This window comes from Lagenorhynchus albirostris, chromosome 20, assembly GCF_949774975.1.
Source record: "Lagenorhynchus albirostris chromosome 20, mLagAlb1.1, whole genome shotgun sequence".
Classification (NCBI taxonomy): domain Eukaryota; kingdom Metazoa; phylum Chordata; class Mammalia; order Artiodactyla; family Delphinidae; genus Lagenorhynchus; species Lagenorhynchus albirostris.
Window position 1 is genome coordinate 5,074,072 of NC_083114.1, and position 11,297 is coordinate 5,085,368.

The 11,297-nt window shown below is 46.5% G+C and overlaps 1 protein-coding gene across 1 annotated transcript in view; it reads right to left on the reverse strand.

Annotated features, from left to right (window-relative positions):
• Nucleotides 1-3,463, reverse strand: part of ARHGAP44 (Rho GTPase activating protein 44) — a 142,386-nt gene extending 138,923 nt beyond the window's left edge. Inside the window, exon 1 of the mRNA XM_060135668.1 lies at nucleotides 3,212-3,463. Within this exon, the coding sequence (XP_059991651.1) occupies nucleotides 3,212-3,264 (53 nt within the window). The 5' untranslated portion in view covers nucleotides 3,265-3,463. The remainder of the gene's footprint in view (nucleotides 1-3,211) is intronic.
• Nucleotides 3,464-11,297: the final 7,834 nt, after the last annotated feature.

The following is an 11,297-nucleotide window of genomic DNA, read 5'->3' on the forward strand; positions in this document are numbered from 1 at the left end:
GAAGGACTGTGTGCAAAGACGGGAGAGGCAGACCGAAGAGGAGACGAAACTTTTCCCAGTTAAGTGCAGTGGGTTTGAAACTCTTCCCAGATGCTGGTACCCTCTCCACGGAGAGGTGAGCACTTCAAGAGGAAATACCGTTAGCTCCACTGAGTACGTGTAAGCACGGCAATTCCTACGTTGTTAAAGGGACTGGATCTGACCTCCGGAGGTTTTATATTCAGAAGACCTCCCAAACCCGCAACTTATGGAAGGCGAGCTGGGTGAAGAGCCGTGAGGAAGGGCACCGCTCCAGCCCACCTCTCAGCCTTCCCTCAAAGACAGGAACGTCGGCATTTCAAAGACACGCAAGGACAAGAATCCGGCGGCTTGTTAAAGCCACGCCACTAGGTGGTCCACCAACCCCACACCTGAATTCCAAGCGTCCAATCCTATTGCTTCCACGGATTCAAGAAATTAAGAAGCAGTGTTAGCATCATGCCTCACTACATTCTCAGTAAGACAAAGTAAAGGCTGCCCCTTTTATTTACCTGCATGGACCCTACGGCAAACGCTTTTAACCTTGTCAGTAAACATGAACTGAGCACCAACTGCCTACAAGGCACTGTGCTATATACAATGAGCATTAGTGGCGATCTATACATTCTGTGTAACTGTATTTGTAAGAAGTCAAAAAAAAAGAAAACTAAGCATTTCAAAGAGTGATGAGTGCTGTGACAAAAACGAACAGGATGATGGGCGGGGCCGTGAAGGAGGCGGGGGGGGGGGGGGGGGGGCTCTCAAAGGCCTTTGAGCTAAAGACCTGGATGATGAGGAAATGGCAATATGGGAAGAGCGGACCCTCAGCTGGGCAGGGAAAGTGGGAAACAGCTCGAACAAAGCCCCTGGATGGAAATGAGCTTGGCGCGTTGGGGGCAAGGAAGCCTATCGTGGCTGGAGCACAGTGGAGGAGGGGCGGGCAGGCGGGTGGGCGGAACAGGAGTATGGAAAGACAAGGAGGGGGTCAAGTCGGACAGGGTCTTGTAGACCCCTGGAAAGGCTTGGGGTGCTTGGTGCACTGAGATGCCCCTGGAGGCTTTCAAGCAGCAAAGCGGCACAAACTGGTTTTTGCTCTAAAAGGTTCACTCAGAATGTCACCAAAATGGATACAAGCTAGTGATACTCAAGAGTGGGCTGGCCCCCACTTTACCCGGTGCAGGACGCCACGGATGCCATCTGACGAAGAGCCAGAAATTCATCCACACGCCAGCATCCACCAGAGACTCCATAAACAAGTGGAAAGTACCTCTTAGTGACCAGCTGCTTGGACTTCCAAGAACATGCTTTCAAATTAGTAAGACCACCTGGTTCCTATTCTGAAACCCAACTTCTTCCCTTTTCCCTTGGTCATTACATCCATGGATGAGGGTGGAAATCAGGTTTTATGCCCAAGGCTCGTAAATCCTACCACTTCAAAAACAAGTCCTGAAGAGAGAAAGAGCTGTGTTTCAGGGGCGCCAGGGAGGAAGCGTGAACACCTTGTTACCATTTCGCTTCCAGCACCAAAGAGACACCCCAGGACCAAGTGAGAAGGGCAATCCAAGTCTACGGTCAGGGGGCCTCTTGGTCACGTGGTTGGTCTGGTGCGATCACCTGATGACAGAGGCCAGCCAGCAGAGTGATGCAGAAATCAAGTCACCAAAGACATGTCAACTCAACTGTCATCTGCTAAACAACCCAGACAGGAAAACACTGCTTCCGCATCCAACATATCCAAAGGCAGCCTGTGTGAAGCTATATCTGTGGCAATGCCATGCCAGAAATCTGGGCTAATCTGACTCTGCTATTCATAAATTCTCCCCCATGTGAAAGCACATGTGTTTGGGAAAGGAAAATGCATCCAAGTCAATTTTAGACATGGTTACTTGGAAACCATCTGGCGTCCCTGGAAGGATACGAAGCCACCACATCCCCTGCCCTCAAATGCCCACCGTAATCAGGGCAGTATGCTTACATGGGCATTCAGTGTCCCCAGTTAGGTCCCCACTCCCGCCCTACCAAATGCCAGTTCGGGCTCCATTTCCCACCCAAGAAAGGTATTGGGTTTCTTGGTAAACCAAGCGGAGGGCCCTCGATGTGTTGAGCTCGCACTTGAACTGCACCCAAGGCTGGGTTCTCTGCTTTCTGCCGCCGGCCTTAGTAGGGAACACCTGCATTCCTTGACCACAGCAACAACAGAAATCCCTCCCCAGGGACATAAGTTCCACGAAAAATCCCCTCTACCTAACCACCCTGCGTGCAGAGCCTGTCGAGCTTTGGAAGAGAACCACCAGAACCCTTCTGTAACATCAATAGAGCCTGGCACCCCGCGGAGCATCTTCTGAAGACACTAGCCCAGATGTAGCCCATTTTCACCGCGATGACAGCCACAGCCGGCTGGCTCTCGCAGCGTCCTAGGGCCTGGCTCTTCCTGACTGTGAGGCCTCGGTCCCCCTCCCCTACCTGGCTGTGATCTTCTGCTTAACTCATCTTCCCGAGGAGCTGGGCCTCCCTTTCCGCAGCCTCCCTCCCTCCCTGCGCTGAAACCTGTCTCAGAACCAAGCCGACAGCAGCGCCATTCCACCAGCACCTGCCCTGCCCCCGCTCCCCCCACCCCTACAGATGCTCTCTCCACCACCTAACGCCTCGACAAACCCGGCCAGGAGAGAGATCCAGAATCTCATACGGTCAGAGCCCCAGGAAACAAACACGGCAGGAGGCGCAGGCTCAGCTCTGCCAAGACGACCAGGCCCAACACTCCCCCGGACCCCCGAGGAGCCCCGAACTCGGCCCAGGGGAAAGCATCTTCGCAGGGCGACCGCGGTTCGGCGGCCTCCAGCGCCATCAGAGCGAACACCTGTTTCCAGGAAGCTCTGGGGCCAGAGGGAGAAGGGAGTCCCGGGGAAAGGCAGGGAGGACGAGGTGAAGGGGCAGCTGGGGACGCAGGTAAAGGATGCGTCACAGTTTGCGCTTGGCAACCGGAGCCCCGGAACAGCGGGCAGAGCATGAGAAGGGGTCCGGGAAGTTCAGGGAGGAGGGCTTGCGCCCGCGAGCGGCGCCCCGAGGGGGCGAGGGCCGGCAGGGAGCGAAGGGCGGAGGGCCGGAGGCCGGCGCGCCCGCTCCATCACCTGCGCGCCCGGCGGATGCAGGCTCGCAGCGCACCCCGGCCCGCGGCGGCCAGCGGGTGACCTACCTGCCCACCGTCTGGTTGGCCAGCTGGCGCATGCGGTTAAACTGCTTCTTCATCGTGGTCCCGCTGGCGCGCTATCCCGGGAGCTGGGGAGGACGGAGCAGCCCGGAGCCCGCCGCAGGGTTACATGGCTCCCGCGCGGAGCCTCCCGGGCGACGGCGGCGGCACTGCGGAGCCTCCGGAGCCGTCTGGCCCCGAGCGCACCTCCCTCCCGGGGGCTCCACCGCCTACTCCCCCTGCCGCCGCGGCGCCGGCTGCCGCATCCTCCTCCTCACGCGTGCCGCGGCGCCTTCATCCCAACGCCCGGGCCGCCCTGGGCGCCGCCGGGTCCGCCCCGGCTGCTTGCCCCCAGCCCAGCTCCGGCGCGGGACCCGGGTCTCCGCAGGCTGGCTGGCCGGCGGCCGGGGGTCCCCGCTGCGCCTGTGCGGAGGGCGCCGTGCATTCTGGGACTTGTAGTTCCGCGCCCGGCGCCCACCTTCCCTCTGCCCGAAGTTTCCACGTGCGGCGGGGCGCGGAGGTGGGCAGAGGCGGCGTCGCCGGCGGCTTTGCCCTTAGCATTCTAGGAAGGGAAAGGTTTTCCTGCTTTAGAAATAAAGTGGAACCGAGAATACAACGGCACATTAAGAGCATCTGTCTTCCATTGTCTCTTTTTTAAAATGAAATACAGGTGACTTACAATATCATATTAGTTTCAGGTGTACTACATAATGATGTGACATTTGCATACATTATGAAATGATCACCACCATAAGTCTAGTAACCATATGTCCCCACACAAGTTGTTACAATATTACTGACCATATCCCTTACGCTGTATATTACATCCCCGTGACTTATTATATAACTGGAGGTTTGAACCTCTGAATCCCCTTCACATCTTTCGCCCGCAGCCCCTCCACCCTCGTCTCTTCTGGCAACCACCTGTGTGTATTTTAAGTGAACGGGAGGCATCGCTGCTTTGAATTCACAGGAGGAGTTTTGCCAGCAGGAACGTGGCTCATAAAGTTGAACCTGATTAACAATGAGGGGCGGGGTTAAGCTTGGGGCACAGGGGTTGATGGTCAGATTTTGAACCAGGCATAGTTTGCATCCCAGAAATTTGATCCTCGCTTTTCACCAAACCTAGTAGGTAACCAGAAGCCAATATAATGATAGTGGCATTGTAATCACGGGCCGAATTTGACCAGGACAACTTTCTTGTGTGGCTTACATTCCAGCCTCATTTCCCTTCCACCGCTGGGTCATCAGCTGTGACCCGCCTGCAGCGTCCTACACAGCGTCCTACACAGGGGCAGCCCATTGACCTCAGTTGGCTCTTGAAAAGGGCTCATTGACTTTCTGCAGCCTCTATCCTTAAGAAAACAAAGGTGATTGCAGTTAGGTTTCATCATGATCTACCGAGTAAGAGCAGCGTTGTCGCGTGGTAGGGTCTTTGGATCAAACCGGTATGAGTTTATATTAGAATTCCAAATACCAATTATATAACCTTAGGGAAAAGTGCACACCCTCCCTAAGCCTCAGTTTTCTCATCTCTAATAGAGAAATAATACTGCATGAGAAATAGCAAAGTTAGAGAACTATTTGCTAAATTACCAACAATCAAATAACATCTAAATTTCTATGTAGTACATTGTCATCTTCATTTACTACAAACATGATTATTGTGAGTGCAATAGAGAAAAATGCTATTCCTACAACAGAAGTACTAATGTGATAAATGAAAGAACTTTTTTGAAACGGGATATGTTGCATACGTTGATTATAGTTGCAAGATGTCCCAAATATGGTTCCAAGTATCTTGCTGGCCAGCTGAACAAAAAAAAAGATGGTTTGAGGCATGTCTTGGCTGAATGAACATGAAATCTTTAATTAGTTGTGAATTTAGCCTCAGTTTATTAGGTCAGCAGCTCTAGCCAATTAATAAGTGAAAGCATTATTTGCTTTCAACCAACTGTGTTATGTCTATAATATCAACTTAATTTTTATACAAACTAAAGTTATTTTTGTTTTGACATTTTTTTAAAAAACCAAGGCACAGCGCGTTTTCATATGTATAACTAATAGTGAGGCATTAAGGGCACTGGCTGACTTTTAGTAGCACTGTCTCTGGTAACGTCTAGAACCTCACTGTCCAATACAGTAGCCACCAACTACACATGGCTATTGAAATTAAAATTCAATAAAATTTAAAATGTAGTTCCTCAATCACCCTAGCCACATTTTAAGGGCTTCAGAGCCCCATGTGGCTAGGGGATGCTGTACTGGACAGCACAGAACTCTGGTAGACCACTCCAATATCATGCCAGACCCTGCCTTCAATTCTGAGATATTTCAGTTCAGGTCTGCTTCTCCACAAAAGACAGCCTACCCTGCTAGAGTGTGGTCCAATAATAGTTTATTAACTGGTGGTTTCTTCACAAATTTCTGTTCTCCTATGAGCTTTTCCTCCATTCAGCCGGGGCTTTTTCTGCTTCCTACCCCAGGGAGGGGATGACAGTGCAGAAAAAAAGAGCAAGGAGCGTCAAGGCTACTCTTTTGATCTTTCAAAGCAGGCTTCAGAAACACATGTGAGAGAGCAGGGCTTTAAAAGAAAGGGGTTTGCAGTTTCAAGACTATGGGCTTTGGAATGTTAATGGTCTACGCCATTAATAGCAGGGTTTGAAGAATATCCTATCCTTCCTATTCTAGATAAAGAACCCAAAGCTGTGGGGTGTTGAACAAGATGATAGGGGAGTGGGAGGGGAGAGAGGGAGATGAAAAGTAGACGATGAGCGTGCAGATTTTATCACTGTTCAAAAATGTCACTGCCTTCCCTATAGGAAGGGATTATACTTCCTCTTCTCTTTGAGGTCAAAATCGATCATGTGATTTTCCTTGGACAGAGAATATGCACAGAAGTGATTTTTGTCACTTCAGAGCAGAAGTTTTAAGAGTCATTTAGAGATCCTACCCCCTTCTTTTTTCACTCTGCCATGAGACCAGCAATGAGCCAGATAGGGGCTGCTACGGATCACAGTCGTGGTGATCCAACTGGAATGAAAAGCAACACCTTTGTTGTTGTCAGAGGTTTGGGGACTGTTTGTTCCTGCAGCATCACTGAGTCTAAGCTGACTACTACAGAGGGAATCTCTGAGAAAGCGACTTTCCCCTTGCCCTTCCCAGGGTCAAAACTTAAGTTGGGTACAGGCAGGTTGGACGCAGATATATCACGTAGCTTTAGGTCATAGAGCAAAGGTCACAGAGAGCCTCCATGTGCGGGCCTGGGGCACCCAAAACACAGTGCTGTGGTGGTTCCAGGGTTCCCTGCACCAAGCCACACGCAATGAACGTGTGTGTGCCAGGAGGGCTGACAAAGGTACCAGAAAGAGCTGGACGCGATGCTGCTGGCATCAAAGATGATGAGAAGGCAGCAATGGCTGGGGTGTGCAGTCAAGAAGCCCCAAAGTACTCTGACATTTAATTTCTATCACCAGAACGGACTGAATGTTTCAGTTAAGCGCATTTGAAGAAGACAATGAAAGGGAGGAGAAGGAGGAAGAGGAAGAGAGAGGAGGGGGAAGAGAAAGAAGAAAGAAAATTCTATTTTATACCTGACTTTGATCTATGGAAGGATAATACTGCCCGCTCCTATGGACCTTACATGTGGCCACGTGACTTGCTTTGACCAACAAAACAGGGGTCTCTTACTTGCTTCGACAATGTGGTAGTACTATTTATCTGAGATCCATTTCCCTTGAAATCTGATATTCCATTTGGGAGCCCCTGAATTAGAGTGGTTTTAGCATCTTAATCCTCAGTCCCAGCATTGGCTGGAGCTGCCCTGTCCAACTCAGGAGTCACTAAAGAAAAATGGTGATTTAAATTTAAGTTTAAATTAAGTTCAAGAGAATTAGAAATTGAGTTCCTCAATGACACTAGCCACATTTCAAATACCCCCAAACCACACATAGCTGTGTCTGCCATATTAGATAGTGTAAAATAGAGCACCAACGTCATCACTGAAGGTTCTATTGGACAGTACTGGCCTTTAGAACAGAATTCAAAACACAGGGTCCAAATACCATACGGTATCACTTATAAGTGAAATCTAAAATATGAGACAAATGAACTTAATAACAAAACCGAAACAGACTCACACAGAAAACAAATTTATGGTTACCAAAGGGTAAAGGGGGTGGGGGAGGGATAAATTAGGAGTTTGGGATTAGCAGATACACACTATTATATATAAAATAGATAATCAACAAGGTCCTACTGTATAGCACAGGGAACTATATTCAATATCCTATGATAAACCATAATGGAAAAGAATATGAAAAAGAATATATATATGTGTATGTATGTATGTGTGTATATATATATATATATATAATCACTTTGCTGTACACCAGAAACTAACACAACATTGTAAATCCACTCTAGTTCAATTTAAAAATTTAAAAAAAAAACAAAACACGGTCCACCAGAAGAGAGAAAACAGAACAGGAAGTGACAAGCTCAGTGTAATTATGGCCGGTCATTTTTTTTTTTTTGCGGTACGCGGGCCTCTCCCGTTGCAGAGCACAGGCTCCGGACGCGCAGGCTCAGCGGCCATGGCTCATGGGCCCAGCCGCTCCGCGGCATGTGGGATCTTCCCGGACCAGGGCACGAACCCGTGTCCCCTGCATCGGCAGGCAGACTCCCAACAACTGCGCCACCAGGGAAGCCCTACGGCCGGTCATTTTATCTGACCTATCCAGGGTATTCTTTCCTCATCTATTATATGGGGGTTTATAGCCCAAGATCTCTAAGCTTTAAGTTTTGGGAAATCCACCAACTGACCAATCTACTTGCTCAATAAATCGCTGTTGGCCTGGATATGCCTAAGCCTTCCAGGATTTAACAAGTCCAAAGTTATATTCAGTGTTACGCTATAAGTGAAGGATATTATTACCCTTTTCAGATTCCAATCACCTTTATACCAGCAAGTATAAAACTTACACCATTAAAACATACCTGTTAGTCCAAAGTATCTTTTTTTTTTTTTTTTTTTTTGCGGTACGCGGGCCTCTCACTGCTGTGGCCTCTCCTATTGCGGAGCACAGGCTCCGGAAGCACAGGCTCAGCGGCCATGGCTCACGGGCCCAGCTGCTCCGCGGCATGTGGGATCTTCCCGGACCGGGGTACGAACCCGTGTCCCCTGCATCGGCAGGCAAACTCTCAACCACTGCGCCACCAGGGAAGCCCAGTCCAAGGTATCTTTAAACAGGATGATAGATGTTCCCATCTTGGGGCATATCAACTCCAATTTTTCAGCTCTCCTTGGATCTGTATCTTTGCCAGAACCTTATCATGGACAGAGTGTATTTCCCTACCTAGTAACTTTGGACTTGGCTATGTGACGGCTTTGGCCAATGGCATGTGGGTGGAAGGGACACATGCCACCTCCACCCAATGTATTAAGAGGCTTTCTTCACCTCTGTCAGTGCCATAAGATGAACTTCCCTGAGGGGACTATCTGTCTGTCACCTTGGGCTCCAAAACGAACAGTTGTTGAGGCAGCCCTGATACGGACTACAGCTGAAATTAAGGGAGTAATTGAACTCATTCTAGGGTGGGCTACTTTAAAAGATAGATAAAATGAATAGAGCTCAAGAAAGGGAAAAAGAAGAAAAACTGAAAGGTACAACTTTAGGAATGAGAAAAAGGATTTAATCACAGATGCCAAAAGAAATTATGAGAATACTTTTGCAATTTTATGTCTACTTGTTTCAAAGTAAGCTCTTTTTTCACTAGGAAAATATATATTACTACAGATGTTTTTAAAATAGGTAGCAATGGGGACTTCCCTGGCAGTCCAGTGGTTAAGAGTCTGTGTTCCCAATGCAGGGGGCACAGGTTCGATCACTGGTCTGGAAACTAACATCTGGCATGCTGCACAGCACAGCCAAAAAAAAAAAAAAATAGGTAGCAAGACCCCTATGTTCATAGCAGCACTATTTACAATAGCCAAGACATGGAAACAACCTAAATGTCCACCGACAGATGAATGGATAAAGAAGATGTGGTACATATATATAGAATGGAATACTACTCAGCCATAAAAAAGAATGAAATAATGCCACTTGCAGCAACATGGATGGACCTAGAGATTATCATACTAAGTGAAGTAAGTCAGACAAAGACAAATACCATATGATATCACTTACATATGGAATCTAAAATATGACACAAATGAACTTACCTACAAAACAGAAACAGACTCACAGACGTAGAGAACAGACTTGTGGTTGCCGAGGGGGAGAGGGTAGGAGAGGGATGGATTGGGAGTTTGGCGTCAGCAGATGCAGACTATTATATACAGGATGGATAAACAACAAGGTCTTACTGTAGAGCACAGGGAACTGTATTCAATATCCTGGGATAAACACATAATGGAAAAGAATACAAAAAAGAATGTGTATATATATATATATATATATATATATATATATATATAAAATCAAATCACTTTGCTGTACACCCAAAACTAACACAACAGTGTAAATCAACTATATTTCAATAAAATAAATTTTAAAAAATAAAAATAAATAAAATAGGTAGCACGTATGAGTAGACCAAGAACACTGAAAAAATTGGAAAAGTCGTTACAAAACAACACTACCCAAAGTAGTCAGGCTCAGATAATTTCACTTATTTAAAAAACTATAAATTTATTTCAGAGATTCAAGAAACAGATCATTCTTCGGCTATTTAAAGTGTTCCAGAGCACAGAAATAAAGGGAAAGCAACTCAGTTCATTTTATGAAATTGGCCTAACCCTGTAACCAAACCTGATGAATGTAGCACAAACATGAAACAAACACAAAAACAACAAACCAGTATCTTAATAACAGACATAAAAATTACGAATAAAATTAATCCACTAATAGCATGTTAATGAATAAAATCTAACACTATATGTGTTTACATATAAATGCAGGTACATTTTCATGGTATTTATTGAGGAATGAATAGTGCAGATAAATTAAAAACTAAAAACCGTGCCTACTCTTACTAACCAAGATATCATCATGAATTTATAAATATATTTCAAAGAAGGGATCACACTTGTTAGGTCAGTATGTTCATTCCCATCTTCTGTTATTTTAAATATCTCTGTGATTAACATGGTGACTAAAACTTTGCACATATACTTTCTTAAGATCAAAATTAAAGAATTAGAATTTCTGCATCAAGATACACACCACTGGGGCTTCCCTGGTGGCGCAGTGGTTGAGAGTCCGCCTGCCGATGCAGGGGACACAACTTCGTGCCCCGGTCCGGGAGGATCCCACATGCCGCAGAGCGGCTGGGCCCGCGAGCCATGGCCGCTGAGCCTGCGCGTCCGGAGCCTGTGCTCCGCAACGGGAGAGGCCACGACAGTGAGAGGCCCGCGTACCGCAAAAAAAAAAAAAAATACACACCACTGTATATAAAATAGATAAACAACAAAGACCTACTATACAGCACAGGGAACTATATTCAATATCTTGTAATAACCTATAATGGAAAAGAAACTGAAATACATATATATTTGTGTGTGTATATATGTATGTATGTGTATATATACATATATATATAACTGAATCACTTTGCTGTACACCTGAAAATAACACATTGCAAATCAACTAGAGTTCAATTTAAAAAGAGAATTTCTGCATCAGAGTGTGTCATGTTTTCAAGTTTATTCTTGTATTGCCAAATTATCTTCTAGATTAAAAAATGGAAACATTTTGCAGGCCCACCTACCATGCATAAATGTTCTATTTTCCCCACACCCTGACCTATATGGGGTATTACCACTTTAATAATCCTGCCAGATGAAGAGCTAAGAAATAGCATTATAGTGCTATGTTAATTGGCAGGGTTTTTCTTTTTTATCGCATTAAACATTTTTCTCACATGTTTCATGGCTATGAGTGTTTCTTCTTCAGTTAATTGCTCACTTCTTCATGTCCTCAGCCTGGTTTTCTCTTACGGCGTTCCATATTTTCTTAGTGATATTAAAAAGCTCTTTTGTTATATTAACTATACTAATGCTATTGTATCTTATGGCAAATGTTTCCCC